We start from the raw sequence: 17,975 nt of genomic DNA, 5'->3' as shown, positions 1-17,975 counted from the left end.
ACGAGGGCAGTGTTAATGGGAGCGCGGGCAACCTCCCACCTATTTCGGGAGTAGCTGGTACATCTGCCCTTTCGGCCACCCTCTTTAACATCTACCTAATCCCTCTCTGCCACCTCATCTCCAGTCTTGGAATAACTTTCTTTCTGTACGCCGATGACATTCAGTTCATCATCCCTATCACCAACTCAATAGAAGACGCTCTCCGCACTGCTGCCAAACACCTAACCACAATTAGTAACATGCTCAACAAGTTAAAATTATGCCTAAACATGAATAAAACTGAATGTATCCTCATTGGAAGAAACGTCTCAGACCAAACCACCTCCCTCAACTCTCTTCTAATCAACAACATCTCCATACCTCTAAAAAGCTTAACAAAGGACCTCGGCGTATGGATCGACAAAGATCTTAACCTAAAAACAAACATAGCAACCAAAACCAAGGAAGGTTTCTATAAACTTCATGTACTAAAACACCTAAAACCGCTCCTCCACCATCAGGAATTCCGAACAGTACTACAATCCCTGATCTTCAGCGGCCTAGACTATTGCAACTCAATGTTACTAGGTCTTCCCAAATCCACCATAAAACCACTACAGTTACTGCAAAATGCCGCTGCTAGAGTACTGACCGGAAATAAAAAATCGGATCACATCACCCCAGTATTAAAAAGTCTACACTGGCTACCAATCATTCAGAGAATAGAATACAAAACCCTGACGATCATCCACGACGCAGTACACAATACAGATAACTCCGCAGTCAGTAAAATGTTCCACCCCCACAAACCTCAACGGAACACCAGAACTTCTGACAAACGACTTCTCGAAATACCCACATATCCCATGGCAAAGCTTACGATCACCAGAAATAGAGCTCTCTCCATAGCTGGGCCAAAACTCTGGAATGCCCTACCAGGCTACCTCACCAATATCATCGATAATAAATCATTCAAAAAAGAACTGAAAACCTGGATCTTCAGCCAGACTTTCAATGATGATTTAAGCAAATCACAATTGTGATGCCTTAAGCCTACACCTCCTTCTCCCCTCTTCTCTTTTCCGCAGATATTTACCCCTTCCTCCTCCCACTGCCTCCCCCTCTATCCCCCCGACCCCTACCTCCCACCCATTCCCCCCTTCTTTCCTTCATTTCCCACTCATACTTTCTTGTATTTGGAGCATGAGTTTGTATATACCTTCCTCGTTTTTCGTTTCTATATTCATTTTCGTTTTTTGGCTTAAACTATTTTAGTTATTTCCTGTTACAACCTGCTCCATGACCTGTTATATGCATATACTTTTGTTTCACTACTTGTTCTATGTATCATTGTTTCGTTTCAATGTAAACTGGGGTGAAGGCATGCGCTAAACCTCGGTATATAAAAGCTTCAAATAAATAAATAAATACATCTCTCTGGTGTGGATTGGCCTGCCTGAGTGCAGAGGAAGGAGAAATTACTTCTTACCTGATTTCCTTTCCTCTATGGAAGGCAGGCCAATCCACAACCCATCCTGGGCTGCCTACTTATGGTTTGATTTCAATTCATCCTTCCTTTCAAGGACCCTTGTTATGGATCGGTTGAAGGAGTGGTGAGAACTACCCTATGTATTCAGTGGTAATTATTTTACCTGGTCTCAGTGCTTCCCAGGTTAAGTGAAGGTATCGAGTCATTGACTGTTAAAGAGTCTTGTGTAAGGTATAATCCGTTGTTCACAGTTTGTTTTTCTAGAGATACTGGCAGGTTGATATAGCAGCAAGACTATATGTTGGTGACATCAGCAAATCAGTTGTCGCTGTCTCCATCTGCTGGTTGGAGTGGCCAGACCCCACATCAGGAGGTTCTTTGGACAGAGCTCTCCACCCTGTTAATGGCGGGACCGGTAGAACCCGTTCATTAAGATTAACAAGGACGGGGTTTCTACTACAAATATTTCCTGATTCCATAGAAAACAGGAGGTTATGCACCATCTTAAACCTGAGGGCCGAACAAATATCTATGAAGAGAGAAGTTCCAGATGGTCTCACTGGGCACCCTGATTCCCCTCCCACAAAGAAGGGACTGGCTTTCTCCCTTGACCTAAAGGACACCTATGCCCACATAGGAATCTTCCACAGTCGCAGGAGGTACCTATGGTTTCTGGTGGGCAACAGTTACTTCCAGTACAAGGTATTGCCATTCGGCCTGGCTTCAGTCCTGTGTGTCTTCATCAAGTGCTGACAGTTGTTGGGACACACCTTCGTCGTCTAGGGGTACACATTTTCCCCCTACTTGGACTACTGGCTGGTCAAGGCGGCCACACGTGAAGGGGCTCTTCATTCCCTCAACTTGACCATATGGCTGCCGGAATCCCTCTGGTTTATTATCAACTATCCAAAGTCCCACCTTGTTACGTCGACCCAGTTGGACTTCATCGGGCCCCGCCTGGATACGACCCAAGGCCGGGCTTCCCTTCCTCATGAATGAGCGCTTGCTCTAGTATCTCTGTGGAGGTGGGTCCGCTGCAGCCAACTGGTGCCGGCCTGCCTTATGCTTTGGTTGTTGGGGCACATGGCTGCCTCTGTGCTACCCCCTTGGCCTGCTTGCACATGTGGAGAGCCCAGTGGACTCCATGGTTACAGTGGTGCCAGGCCTTCCAGGACCTTCCCTCCAGGTTTCCCTGTCCTGGTGGGAAATTCTCCTCAACCTGGAGTAGGAGATTCCCTTTTAGCCTCCTCTGTGCCAGGTTATGCTCACTGCAGATGCTTCCACCCTGGGCTGGGGGGCACATGTGGAAGGCCTCCGCACACAAGGTTGCTGCTCGGGCAGGAGGCTTTGTACCAGATCAACTTTGTGGAACTTCGGGCGTTCACATATGCGCTGTGGGCGCTCCGGGATCGCCTGTCCAATCCTAGTCCAGATTGACAACCAGGTAGCGATATTGTACATCACCGGATCACTCCTCCTCTGCCAGAAAGATGTCCAAATTTGGTCCTGGTCCCAGTCCCAGGGAATTCTGCTTTGGGCAGTGTACTTAGCAGGGTTGGAGAATGTGGTGGTGGATTGCCTGAGCCAAGCGCTCCACCCCCACGAGTGGTCCCTGGACTAGCTGGTGGCAGCTCACCTTTTCCGCCTCTGGGGGAAACTGGACATAGATCGCTTCGCCTCCCCTGCAACATCAAAGTGGGCAACTTCTGCTCCTTTTACTGGGGAACCAAGAGACCAGCCCTCAAATGCCTATGCTTGCCATTGGGGCAAGGGCCTTCTGTATGCATATCCTCTGCTTCCGCTGGTGTTGAAAACTCTCCTGAAGCTCCTGCAGGATGGGGGGGAACCATGATTCTCGTGGCCCCCTGGTGGCCAAGACAGGCTTGGTTCCCAATCCTTCAGGGATTGGGAACCATCAGGGAACTAAGTCTGGGGACGTCTCCCGAACTGATCACACAGGATCAAGGCAGGCTTGCACCATCCCAACCTCTGGGCCCTGTCTCCAATGGCCTGGATGTTGACAGGTTAGTCCTAAGGTCCCTTGACCTCTCAGAGGACATGGCTTGGGTCCTGGTAGCTTCTCGAAAGCCATCCACCAGGAAGTCATACACTTTAAAGTGGAGGAGGTTCTCCATTTGGTGTGAGAGACATGGCTTGGATCCATTCACTTGTCCTACTCCCAAGTTGTTGGACTACTTGCTATCCCTTTCTGATGCTGGTCTTGAAAACCAACTTGGTCAGGGTGCACCTCAGTGCTATTGGGGCCTACCACCACGAGGTGGCTAATTTGCTGATTTCCATGCATCCTGTGGTGAGCCGGTTCATTCGGGTTTGCTTCAGCTGATACCCCCCCCCCCCCCCCCCCCCCCGCAGCCTCCTGTGGTGTCCTGGGATCTTAACGTGGTTCTGGTTTGTTTCATGAGAGATCCTTCAAGCCACTGTATTCCTGTGAGTTGAAGTACCTGACATGGAAGGTTATTTTCCTGATTGCAATTACTTTGGCATGCAGAGTTAGTAAGCTTCAGGTGTTGGTAACATATCCATCTTATACAGTTTTTCCATGACAGGGTGGTGCTTCGCACCCACCTTAAGTTCCTGCCCAGGGTAGTGACTGATTTTCATCTCAACCAGACAATTGTCCTGCCTACCTTTTTTTCCCAGGCTGCATTCTCTTCACAGTGAGCGGGCTCTACATAGCCTGAACAGCAAAAGAGCCTTGGCTTTCTATCTAGAGAGAGAACAGCAGGCCACAAACAGTCCATGCAACTCTTTGTCTCCTTCAATAAGAATAGATTGGGAGTTGCAGTGACCAAGCACAATTTATCCAACTGGCTGGCGGATTGTATTTTCTTCTGCTGTGTACAGGCGGGCCTTCACAAGACCACATCAAGGCTCATTTCATCCGTGCCATGGTGGCTTCGGTAGGCCATCTGCATGTGGTTCCTTTAACCAACATTTGCAAGGCTGCGACATGGAGTTCCCTCCACTCGTTCATGGCCCATTACTATTTGGTTAGAGATAGCTGTAGTGACAGCAACTTTGGTCAAGCTGTCCTGTGGAACCTCTTTCAATAAGAGTCAACCCAGTTCTTCTTACTTAAATCCCACTTCTTTTGGGGCAGGCTTCTACCTAGGTTTTCCACACCACTGCAGTTGTTGCGCCCATTAGCACTAGGTTCAGTGGCTGTGGGTTTATATCAATTTGGGAGCAGCCTACAGCTTGTTGTTCACCCATGTGTGAGGACTACCATCCTGCTTGTCCTAGGAGAAAGAGTTGCTTACCTGTAACAGGTGTTCTCCTAGGACAGCAGGATGTTAGTCCTCAGGAAACCCATCAGCCACCCCGCGGAGTTGGGTTTCTACTATGCTTATTTTATTTTTTCGTAATTCTGTGTTATGAGACCGAAGGGGGGCTCCGTGTGGATGCATAGATAGTGGCATGCTGGGCATGCTCAGTGTGCCTAGTCAAAGTTCTGGAAACTTTGACAAGTTTTCTGTGCCGGGCTGTATCTTATGATGTCACCCATGTGGGAGGACTAGCATCCTGCTGTCTAGGAGAACACCTGTTATAGGTAAGCAACTCTGCTTTATAGAAATTAGTCTCCAACTCAGCATCCCAATAGTTATATAATCTAAAACAAAGCAAAAAAACTGAATAAAGGTCCCATTTGTAATATGACATTTTATACAATCTGTGGAATCCTTCAGGCCAGTTTTAAACATCCTAGTTATAGTAACTTCTGTGTGCAATTTTGAACTTCATTTCTTGATATCTAACCTCTAGATGTAGCATCCCTAGTTGCTTAAATAACACTACCAACTTTTCAGACACTGTTTTTTGCCCAGATCTTGAGACTACTTAGATGCTAATTTTTGTAAAATATCAGTATTAAGATTTTTCAAACTTTGATTTATACCAAAAGGCTAACTTATTACATCTAGCACCAATTACTAGAATTAAATTTGCTTACGAATCAGCCCTAAGAGGATCTTGCAGTTGTAGTTCCAGCACATAATGTCTAGTTTGCAGATGTGCATAAAAATGTTTATTAGAGGGAGGGAAAATTTCCCATAGCTGTTCAAAAGAATACACAGAATCTGAAGTTGAGCAAAAGAGATGTCTAGTGAGTCCTGGTTCTTGCCATTTATGAAAAATCCTATATTGCATCCCAGGTGAAAATTCAAAATTACCCACCAAAGGTAAAAATAACATTTACTAGGAAACTCTCTACCAGTGGCATAGAAATTTCCACACCTTTGTCTGCCATCAATAATGGATGAATTTTTAATAAAACCAGCAATTTCCGCTCTGTCATATGTAATATTCCCCAGGGGGTAAAAAGGTGAAAAAATGGTTGCCACCAAATGTGAAGTACAAATTTCCCGATATTACTTGAATACCGATTTAAGAGAAACAAACGCTTTCAGTATCAAAAGGCCATTTAGACACCCCCAGAAAAGTCATTCTGCTAGTGATAAACCTGTAAAACAGAGTTGCTTACCTATAACAGGTGTTCTCCAAAGACAGCAGGTTACATGGGTAACATCATCAGATGGAGCCTTATAAAGAAAATGTATGTCAAAGTTTCTAGTACTTTGACTAGGCACACTGCTCAGAGTATCCTATAGCTCGTGTCCATGCAGGGTCCCTCTTCAGTCTCATAACATAAAATTACAATAAAAAATAAGAGAAACCAAACTCTGCAGTGTGGAGGGCAGGTTTTGTGAGGACTAACATCCTGCTGTCCTCTGAGAACACCTGTTAGAGGTTTATTCTTTCCTATCTCTTCCTTCTTATCCAAGTTCTGCTACCCTTGTTATTTGTAACTGCTCCTTCGATCACCACAGTTCTAGTTGATGTATTTAATGCACTCCCGTTTCATGTAAACCAGCAAGATATGTGCTCATGATTGCCGGTATATAAAAACCTTAAATAAATAAATAAGTAACTCTGCTTTGAGGACAAACAGGACGGTAGTCATCACACATGATGAATCCCTAGCTACTGGCTGCTCTCCAACACAAAAAGGGGACCAAGAGACACCTAACTAGGTGTCATCAGGCACAACACCGGTATGTATGAGGACTATAGTACAACTAGAGTGCCAACAAACTTTAAAGTGGATAGGTAGGTGAAACAATATCTTACAGTGATACCAACCTCAATCCAAAATCTCAAACTTTCTGTGACGCTGATTATACGACAATGTTATTGTTCATGAAAAGTGACCATCATACTAGGCATCATCAATGTAGCTTTGTACTATAGACTTTGCCTAACCCTCACTTGCATTATGTAGTGAAGACCACCTTTTACAAGCTGAAGTTACTTTGTTCATTCAAAAATTTATCATTTGAGCTTTTTAGATCAGTATTGCAGTCAATGCTATTTAGCCAATTTGATTTTTGCAATACTCTGTTGGTGGGCCATTCACAGTCCTACCTGAGAGTGCTGCAATTAATTCAAAATGTGGCTGCTAGGCTTATTTATGGAATGAGATGTTTCAAGCATATTTCTCTTGCTTTACAAATGTTGTATTGGCTGCTTTGTACAACAGCGCTCTCAATTGAAATTGTTGGTTATCATTCCCAAATTCTATGGAAAGCGCCATTGTGCATTATATAATTCATTACAATTATATCACCCAATTCGCACATTGCATTCTGCAGGTACCCATTTATTGGTTGTGCCTTCACTATGCAATTATAGGATGGAGACTACATGCGCTAGAGTCTTTTGTTACATGGGGCCAGTACCATGGAATGGGTAACCTCTGAATTTGTGTGGGAAGGCAGACATTAAGGTGTTCAGGAAAAAGGTGAAAACATATTATTTTAATGAAGCTTTTGTTTGATCTTAAATTTTTACTTTGTTTCAAACTCTTTATTACATTTTCATTTTCAACCAAAATAACAGCATAGCTGACACTGGTGTGCTCTGCACAGTCAACTATAAAAACTGGTACAACAACTGAAACATAACATGAGAATCCCCCAACCACCCCCCTTAAATCTTTACTTTGTTTAATGTATAGTTTGTAACTTGTATTTTATGAATGTTAATTTGAAATCCACTTTGAATCAGTTGTAGGAATGTGCGGAATATAAATTTGTGTAAATAAAATAGTTTGTAAGCAGCTATACTTTTAATATTTGCTTTTGTAAATTCATGTGAACAGTTGCTTTGGAAAATGTTTCTTACATAGACTCTTTGTACACTGGACTAGAAAAGGAAAATATGCAAATATCAGTTATAAATAGAAAAATTTAAGATGATATAAAACATCATATACTTGAAGCTAAGGTTTTCCATTGGCATACTATGTAGATGTTGAGTCTTTTGACCCTGCCATTATAAACTTTCCTCTGCTCTAAACTTCTAAGTACAGTAGTTTCCTCCCCAGAAAATTACTGGAGGTGGAGGTCAGACTATCTATGTAGAAGACAATGAGGTCAGTATTCTGCAATGTGGCAAGCAGGTTTTTTTTAAAGCTAAAATTAGCTGGATAAAGTGTCACAGGTATTCAGCAGAACACAGACAATTAGGCTGTTCGCTGAATATAGCCAGATAAAGTTATAGTTAGGAGGATACATTTATTTGACTAACTTTAGAACTGTTTTCATCACGACCAGACCTAGCCGGATAAGTTATTTGTATAACTCTAAATATTGGCGTTAGCTGGATAAGTTATCTAACTCTATCCTGGAAAGATTCCAGCTTTTTTCTGAAGAGAAACAGATGCAAAGTTCTCACATGTGGGTGATATCTTTTGGAGACCAATGTGGGAAGATTCTACAAAAGCTTCTATAAGCTTTTGACATGCTAGATTGTACGTATGTGGCATGACTTCTCTCACGGAGCCCCTCTCACTTCTTGTTTTTCCACAGAACACTACGGTTGCAGTTCTCTCTAAGAGATTGATTTAAATTTGTTAGAATTTTCAGTATTTTCCATGTAGGACCCCTCTTAGTTTCACTAGGTAGGTTTTCCCAGTTTTCAAGTTCTTTATTAATTTTTCATCTGTCCTCATGTACTGTCGTGGTATCAGTTGGGGATTTTGGCAAAATCATGCACTTTGATTTTTCCTCACTATTTTTTTTCTAAGCTGATGTCCCAGAAGGTAAAAAAGACCAAATGCTTTAATAAGTGCTGCTGGTTCGAACCCATCATGACTGTCATGGAGCCCCATGATAGATGTGTGTTTTTCCTTACGGCAGAACATGATAGTGTTCTGTAGGTGGAAAGATGAACCCTAGAGGATGCCAATTTACTGGGAGCTGCTGAAAATCTTTTTGGGAGAGTTATGTCTGGCCTATCAGCATTGATGGACCTGGGAGCACCAATTGCCAGTAGAACATAGATATCAAGCAAGCACTGAGCATTCATAGGAGCAAAGGAGATAGGCCATCATCTAGCTCCTCCCACCTGAAGAAGAGTTCTAGTTCTTTGGTTCCAACATCAAGGAGTTCAGATGAAATGAATTGAGCAAAAGCTAAGAATCATTGGCATTGGTCTTTATCTATGTTGAGAGTGGGTAAATTCTGGCTGCTGCCATAAGTCCTGCCCCCCCTTAGCATTCCTGTAGAGAGGATAGCTCATCTTGCATCACTCTCAAGAATCACACCAGACTATAAGGATCTAGATGCTGCCTCTGACTTTCCTTAACTGATCCAGAAAGATGTGACCTCTCCTGCTATCCCTGCAGTATTAGCATCAGTTTTTCAGGAGGACTTGGACAGAAGAATCCAAGAGGCATTGAACTCAATGACAGTAGGCATTGGTGCACCAGCATCAACAACACTGTTGTCCTTACAGACTGAGATTCAGCTTCTGCTGGAGACTCTAAGAGCATCTGACAGAGGGCCATCAACATCTGGTACTATCACACAGATGTTAATTTCTAGTGAATTGGGAGAGGAAGCCTCCCTGTAACACAGAAGATCATTGAGTGTTACGACTATGGCTGCTATGCAGCCGCCTCACCACCAGAGGTCCCCCACGAGCATGCTCTCCTGGCTGGCCCAGTCCGCCCTCCTTGTCTACTCTATATTCCAGACTTCCTTTATAACCCTGCCTAGCATTTCCCTCGGTGCTTCAGCATCGAGCTCGTCTGGGCTCCCTGCTCTAGCCTCCCTTCTGCCATGCTCTGTTGCCTTCGGGCTCCTGCCTTGCTCTGTTGCCTTCGGGCTTCTGCCTTGCTGCCTTCGGGCTTGTGTGTTTTATGTTCAGTGTTAGTAATGTTTGGTTAGTCTGTCCTAGTCATTGTCAGTCTTGTTTCCCCGGGTTCCATTAGTCCTGTCACTCATAGTATCACCCTTACCTGCACGCTATCCTGTGTCCATCCTTACCAGCACCCAGTTCCGGTATTCTGATCACCTTTACCTGCATTCACTTTCACACATACCTCCATGCTGTTCCTGTGTACCAAGCTCACCCTTACCTCCACGCACCTTGTATTAGATTCCTCCAGCCTGTATAAGACACTCTCCAGCCAGCTCCCACCACCACAGGAATCCTCTGGATAGCACTGTTTCACAAAGTTCCAGACGATATCCACACATTCCTGCCTGCACCAGCCAATATCAAAGGCTCTACAGCAACTCCTGCTTTTCTCCACCATAAGTCACTCCTGCAGGTGGAGTTCACTACACCTAACCAGTGCCCATTCATAACAGCATACCGAAGCCAACCACCTCCAGAGAGAGAGAGAAAGGACCTTGTATCCATCCGGTGAGTCCCCACGGTTTTTTACCTGTACTTCTTGTCAAACCCTGAATTTTCTAACTTACCAGAACTGTCTAGCCTGTCAGCTCGCAGATCAGGAACACTGGGCATGCAGCTACTGTCACAAAAAGAATGTTTGTCTACCAGGAATGTTTAAATTGTTATACTCCTAGACCAGGATGGTGGAAATGCTCATGTATCCTAAACCTATTACCACCAGGCAAACTTTGCCCCCGTTGCACAGCTATCGGACCAGCTGTTTCACAAGAAAGAACAGCCAGTTCTTTCTTGTGCGTTTTGCTTGTGGCCCAACTAATAAGGTTATTACTTTTGGCAGTTTGTGGATAGAGAATTCCAGCACATCATTTTAGAAAACCTCTCACAAAAAAACAAGCTATCTCCCAGAAAACCTTAGAACTCACCTTGTCAAGATGACTCCTGTGATTTCTATGCTAGGGCCTCAGACAGGATTCTCTAAAATCAAGAGAACTAATTAACCCTAGCAGAGCTTTGCTTCCCACAGCTGCAGGTCGGTCATGATTAACGACCTATGTTCCAAGATGATGCAGAGCTGCTTGTGCTTTCACTAAGCTACAAGTCCACACCTCAAAACCACGGAACCATAATCTGGAGCTCAAGAGTCTGTCTCTAGGTACCAAGTCCTCAGCAGTTCAATCTTTATCCTCCTTTCACACCACAACAGACTTTGTTACCCTGCCATTTGAGCCTGCCGCGCCGCCCCAGGAGGAGTCTGGGACTGCCGCGTTGCCCCTGAAAGGGTTTAGGACTGTTCTGCCATCCCAGGAAGGGGTTGTATTTGTCACACCATCTCAGGAGGAGTTTGGATTTGCCATCACGCAGTGTCCCCTGCAGAGTTGGGAACCAGGAGGAAGAGGAGGCCTTAAAGAGGGGGGTAGTGTATTGACTATGGCTGCTACGCAGCTGCCTCACCACCAGAGGTCCCCCACGAGCATGCTCTCCTGGCTGGCCCAGTCCGCCCTCCTTGTCTACTCTATATTCCAGACTTCCTTTATAACCCTGCCTAGCATTTCCCTCTGTGCTTCGGCATCGAGCTCGTCTGGGCTCCCTGCTCTAGCCTCCCTTCTGCCTTATTCTTGGTTAATAACCCTAGATCTCAAGGATGCTTGTCTCCATATTCCTATTCACAAATCTCCCAGGAAATATATTTTATTTGCTCTGGGACATCATCATTATCAATACCGAATTCTATCATTTGGTCTAGTGGAAGTGCCCAGGGTTTTCACAAAATGTTTAGTAGTTGTTGCTGCTCATCTCAGAAGAAACAATGTCTTGATTTTTCCTTATTTACATGATTGGCTAGTATCTATCACATCTTGAGCACAATTGAAGAGGGACATGATTTTAGTTCTTAAGGCATTACACTAGCTAGGATTCTTGGTGAATTGGGAGAAATCACAGCCCAACCCTACTTATCACCTACAGTTCATAGTACAATTAAATACCGATGAAGCAAAAACGTTTCTCCTACTTCAAAGAATGCACAAATCAATAAAACTAGTGCAAATAGTTTCAAGTTGTCTGTCATTAACAGCAAGATCCTTCTTGTGAATGCTAAGTCATATGGCAACTGCCATTCATACCACACCACTAGTGCATTTAAACAGGTAAGTGCAATGGCACCTCAAAATTTCTAGGAATCAACATTGTCCAGAAGAATTCCGATCTCCAGCAGTCTGGTTTTCTCCCTACAATGGTGATACAACTATCCATTCTTCGTTGCGACCAGTCATTTCATCCTTCTGTTTCTGTATGTCCCAATAGATGCTTCTCCTCATAAGTGGGAAACTCATCTACACAACATTTGTTCTCTGATCTCTTGAATAGATTCCCTATCTCCACATCTGTTTTCTATTATTACGAACAATCTACAATGCTCTCCTAGTGTTTGAGAACTTGATAAAGAATTGGTCAATTCAGATTCAAACGTACAATGAAGTGGCAATGTTTTACATAAACAAGGGGGGACCAAGTTCAGTGAGACACTGCAAAGAAGCTGTCAGGATATGGAATTGGTCAGTCTCGTTGAATATTATTTTTTCTGCTATTTATCCTACAGGAAAGGACAATGTTTTAGCAGACTCTGTTGATACCTGCAGCTTCATGAATGGACGCTACAACCCCTGGTTCAGCTTTGGGAAATTCTGCTCATAGACCTCTTTGCATCTCCCTGGAACCACAAATTGCCTCTTTATTGTTCCAAGAGACCAGCATCTAACACTTTTGCACCAGACACATTCTTGATTCATTGGAACAAAACTCTAGTGTATATTTTTCCTCCAATTCCCCACATCTCAAAGACTACTCAAGATACAAAAGGATATTGGTAAAATTATTCTCATAGCTCCTGTCTGACTTTGACAGATAGTTTCCTTGGCTTCTAAGATTGGTGGAGGCTTCATCTGTCTATTTATCAGTCTTCCTGAAGCTCCAAAGTTTGAAGGCTGTCTTTCACCCAAAATTTCGATCTGTAGCTCTCACAGTCTGCATATTGAGAGCAAAATAGTAATGGACATGCCGTTTTCATTAGAAAAAACTTGCCACTCGCTCATAATTTCAAATTGAAATGATTCTTTGATTGGTCTACCTTTGCCAATAAGGATCCTTTAACTTGCTCAACTTCCGCATTAGTATCTCCTACATCTTTCAAACTCTGGTTTGAAATCAAACTCCATCAGAATTCATTTGACTACAATTGCTGCATACCATCAGCATTCAGAGGGGCTTCCTATATATCATCCCATAGTATGCAAGTTTTTCAAAGGTTTGTATAATCAAGATCCCTTTATCTCAATGAGACTTAATGTGGTTCTTTCCCAGCTAATGAAACCGCTATTTGAGTCCTTAGTGACTATGGATATTAAATTTCTCGCTTGGAAGCTTCTGTTTTTCATAGTCATCACATCAGCACACAGAGGTTAAAGTTCACTTACTCTACTAGTGTATTTCTCTCTCAACATTAATTTTTCAAATTAAAATTGCTTTGAGGACTTGCCCAAAATTCTTACATAAAGGCAGTCTCTCAAGTCCATTTAAACTAAATTATTAATCTGCCAATTTTCTTTCCTAAACCTTATTCTACATATGCTGAACAATGTCTTTACACTTTAGACTGCAGAAAAGTTATGATATTCTACCTGGACAGGACAAAGGTTTTTAGAAAGTCTTACGAGTTATTTCTCTCATATGATGTAAATAAACGGGGTAGTCCAGTCAAGAAATAGATGCTCTCACTCTTGCTGTCTCAATGTATTTTGTTTTGCTTCATTAAAGCAAGAGCCTAACTTCTGCAAAAGGTTAATGCTCATGAAGAAAAAGCCGCTGTGACTTCTATAGCCCACTTATGGCAGGCTTACATGCAGGATATTCTCAGAGCTATATATAAGCCTGCCATAAGTGAACATTTATACATACTTTTACTAATCATTACAGTTTGGATCAGGATTCCCATAATGATAGTAGCTTTGGCCAAGCAGTTCTAAAGAACTAATTTTAATAAGGGTTTCAACTTTTCTCTGTCCTTTTTTTACCAGGTTGCTCCACCTCTACTAAATTAAATTCTTTTTACACAACTCTTAGCTTGAGAATCCCCAGTTATGTGGTTGATTGTTCCTGCTTGTCTATGGAGAAAGCAAAGTTGCTTACCTGTAAAAGGTGTTTTCTGTGGATAGTAGAAAAAATCAGCCACATAAGCTGAAGCTCAGTTTGTGAAATGACTGTGGTGGTTCACACACAGGCAGCGGTGTAGGAACTTCTGCATATGTCCAGAAAGACTTCTCGGTCTTTCTGAGCTATGAAAGACTTTTTTTGCAATGTTGACTCCATTGCATAACATTACCCATTTGTGTAGCTGATTTGTTCTACAGTTCATGGATAACACCTGTCACAGGTAAGCAACGTTACCTTCTTTTTGAGATTATATGTACACAGAGGAGCAAGGCCTCTTCACTCCTTGGACTTCAAGAGAGCTCTATTTCTTTAGGAGTCAACCTCATCAAACTTCTCAGATATTTGTATCTTTTGATCCTAATAGATTGGGACAGGCAGTTGCTAAAAGAGCTCAAATTGGCTAGTGGACTATATCGCATGCTGTTAAGCAGTAGCTGCCTTGCAGAATACAGATTGTCAAGGCTCATCAAATGAAAGCCTTGGCAACTTCATTGTTTATCTAAGGCAGCGGTTCTCAACCTATGGGTCGCGACCCCGGCGGGGGTCGAACGCCCAAAACGCAGGGGTCGCGCGCTCCCGGTCTCTCCCGCTGCCGTTGCCGCCGGGCTGTCAGCACGTTCAAGCCCAGCGGGAACGGCAGCGGCGCTAGAAGAAGCTCTGCACCCGCGGCTGGGCCTTTTCTTCTTCCTGCGCCTGCCCCCTCCCGTGACCCGGAACAGGAAGTGAATCGTGGTGCGCGGGAAGGAGAGAGAGCCGCGCGAAAAAGTAGCAGCGGCGGCTGCAGCATCGGCCCCCGAGCAGTTGAAGCAGCCGGTAATGGAGAAAGGAGAGAGCAGCACGAGCCTCCCGCGGCCGATGGGATTCTTCTTTCTTGGCCAGCGAGGCTGCTGCAGCTCCCATTTGTGCTCGGGGGGGAAGAGGAAGTGAGTGAGAGAAAGAGAGAGAAGCAGCCAGCCAGCCTGTGTGTGATTGACTGGTCAGAGAGCTGATGTGTGTGTGTGTATGTGAGAGACAATGAAAGTGATTGCTCAGGGAGATGACTGATGTGTGTGTGAGAGTGTGAGACATTAGTCAGGGAGGTGACTGATGTGTGTGTGAGAGTGTGAGACAGTCAGGGAGGTGACTGATGTGTGTGTGTGAGAGAGAGAAAAAGCATGGAAAGGAGAAGTCTGGGTATGTGAGAAAGCATGGGCGTAAGAAGCCTGGTGTTGTGGGGGTGAAAGAAAGCATGGGAGTGAGAAACCAGGGTGAGTGTGCATGCATGAGAGAGAGAGACTGCTTGGTAAGGTGATGGTGTGTGTGAGAGAAAAAGACTGGTGTGTGTGTGTGAATGTGAGAGAATGTGATTCCGGGAATGAGAAGCCTGTGCACGTGGAGAGTGAGCATGGAAATGAGAGAGACTGGTGTGTGTGTAACAGAGAGAAAGTGATTATGGGAATGAGAAGCCTGTGCATGTGGAGAGAACAAGCATGGGAGTGAGAGACTGGTGAGTGAGTGAGTGTGTGTGTGTGAGAGAGAGAGAGAGAGAGAGAGCGAGACAGAGAAAGTGATTATGAGAGTGAGAAGCCCATATATGTAAGTAGAACACGGGAGTGGGAAGCCTGTGTGTGTGTGTGTGTATGGCATGAGAGAAACTGTTCAGGAAGGTGACTGGTGTGTGTGTGTGTGTGAGAAAGTGATTATGAGAGTGAGAAGCCCGTATATGTAAGTAGAACACGGGAGTGGGAAGCCTGTGTGTGTGTGTGTGTATGGCATGAGAGAAACTGTTCAGGAAGGTGACTGGTGTGTGTGTGCCAAAGACTGTTTGGGAGATGATTGGTGTGTGAGAGACAGAAACTGGTCATGGGGGCATGACTGGTATGGTGTGTGTGTGTGAGAGACATGGGCACTAAGGAAGAGGACCATAAGTATAGAGCTTAGCTTCTACTGCTGCTTCTGGTGAGTGCCACGGCCTGCAGGGAAGGGGAGTAGGAGAGCTGCTGGAGGGGGTAAGTAAAGGTGGCTTTTTAAGTTTATTTTTCTTGACTGCCATTTTAATTGTGTGATGTCTGCTTTTTTGAAATATTTTATTGGTGTTTGGAGAATGTTTAATAGTTTTTATGCGTTTTTAATTGTTGGATGTTCATAGCTGTTTTGAAACATTTATTCTGCTTATTAGTATAGTATAGTTTTACAATTATTTCTGTGTGGGGATCTATAGCTGCTTGCTAGTTCTGTTTTCCTAATAAGAGGTGTATTGGTTTTTAGGACCTGATTTAATATTTGTAGTGTTGCCTTTTCATAGATAGGGTTGCTCCTGTTTGAGTGTATTCCATAATACAGGTGTAACTGTGTGCGGATTAGTTTATGTGCATTACTACAGATCCTGGGAGTATGTTAGGTCGGTTCTGTGTCTGTTACCGAGATGAGATATTTTGCTAGCATGTAAGCGTTTGTATCGGTCTTATTTGTTGTGTTTTCTCAGAGGACATGCATTGGTGGTAAACTGCTGTCTTTTCATAAGTAGGGCTATTGAGCCTGGAAATAGAAGGAGTTTGAGTTGCTGTTACTGAGATGTCACTAGAACCAGAATATCTTTTTTGTAGGGTGAGTTGTATGGGGAATGTCATAATTCTGCTTTACATCCATTATTGTGGGTCAGGGGGGTTCCTGTGGATACAAACTGTACTTTTACATCTAGCCCCGTGACGATCATGGGTCAGTGTGCCATGCATGTGAGAACCTATGGTGAGTTGAGTTACATTCACATTATAATGTCATAATTAAATGATAAGTGTGCACTAAAATCCAACCCCATCCATAACCCCGCCCCCATATGACCAAAGCCCCGCCCTCACCCCACCCTCACGGGGCGAGGGCGGGGCGAGGGGTCACCGCAACATGAGGAACTGTATTGCGGGGTCACGGCATTAGAAAGGTTGAGAACCACTGATCTAAGGGCAACTTCTGTTGAAGATATTTACAAAGTTGCTACTTGGACATCAGTTCACACCTTCACATCCCACTACTGTCTCAGCAACATGTCTTGAAGGGACAGTAACATTAGACAAGCAGCTTTGTTTTTACATTTTCTATTCTGACTTTCATGATAATTCAAAGTGGATTGCATTCAGGTATTGCAGGTATTTTGCAGCCTTTTCACCTAGTAGTCCACTCTTTGCCGATTGGATCAAATTGCTTGTTTTGGTAGTTGATTCACACTGCAACTCTCATTTTGGGACTCCCCATATGTTATGACTAATTCATACATGCATATTGATGCAGAAAGCAAATTTGCTTACCTGAAAACAGTGTTCTCCATAAATAACAGGATCAACTAGCCACACTTAATATCTGCCTGCTTCTCTCGAGAGTTGACTACCTTGCTAAAGCTTAAGCTCTGGAACAGACTAAGGCAGCATGTGCAGGTACTGCCATGCAATTTCAGTAAAGTCTTTACTGAACTCCGAGAGCTGGAGCCATGTCTTTGCTATCGGGTGATGTTACTCACACGTAATGGCTAATTCATCCTACTTTATATGGAGAACCCTGTTTACAGATAATCAAATTTGCTTTCTGTCCATCTTCCTCATCTTCCTCTGCTTCCTAGTTCCCCTTTAAAAAGCATTTTAGCATTGCCAGCTGCTGGTTTCATTTCACTCATGGGCATGTATTTGTGAGGTTAGCTAAATATACTTTAAATAAATCTTTGTGTATATTTACAGCCAAGTTGATGCTGACTATCCGACGTTGTTTAAATGCCTGCATCCAAAGGTCAGTTGCTGGGAAGGATCAAGAATCAGAAAATGAAGAGAATGAAAAAGAGAATACAAGTGTATGTAGCATATTACATTATTCTCTGGCTATATAGGACAGTACCCTCTAATAAAATTGTATCATTTAAACATCAATATAATAGTCATCTTGGATGTCTTGTCCTGTATATAGAAAAGTACATGTGCATGTACTGGCCACATAGTAGCACATAGAAAAAATGGTTGAATTGGCATACGTTTGAAATTTTGAGCATCACTTCACACTTTAAGGTTTCACACTTCAACCTTCCCCACACCTACTGCTTCATATTCACATCCTT

At 43.6% G+C, this 17,975-nt stretch overlaps 1 protein-coding gene across 3 annotated transcripts in view; it reads left to right on the top strand.

The window, feature by feature from the left end:
- NCAPG2 (non-SMC condensin II complex subunit G2) overlaps positions 1-17,975 on the top strand; it is a 327,980-nt gene that overhangs the window by 156,538 nt on the left and 153,467 nt on the right. For all 3 annotated transcript variants that reach the window (XM_029588506.1, XM_029588507.1, XM_029588508.1), the window contains one exon: positions 17,605-17,714. In XM_029588506.1, the coding sequence (XP_029444366.1) occupies positions 17,605-17,714 (110 nt within the window). The remainder of the gene's footprint in view (positions 1-17,604; positions 17,715-17,975) is intronic.

This window comes from Rhinatrema bivittatum, chromosome 2, assembly GCF_901001135.1.
Source record: "Rhinatrema bivittatum chromosome 2, aRhiBiv1.1, whole genome shotgun sequence".
Classification (NCBI taxonomy): domain Eukaryota; kingdom Metazoa; phylum Chordata; class Amphibia; order Gymnophiona; family Rhinatrematidae; genus Rhinatrema; species Rhinatrema bivittatum.
Note: the sequence above shows the minus strand (reverse complement) of the source record. Positions and strands in the feature narration are given on the sequence as shown.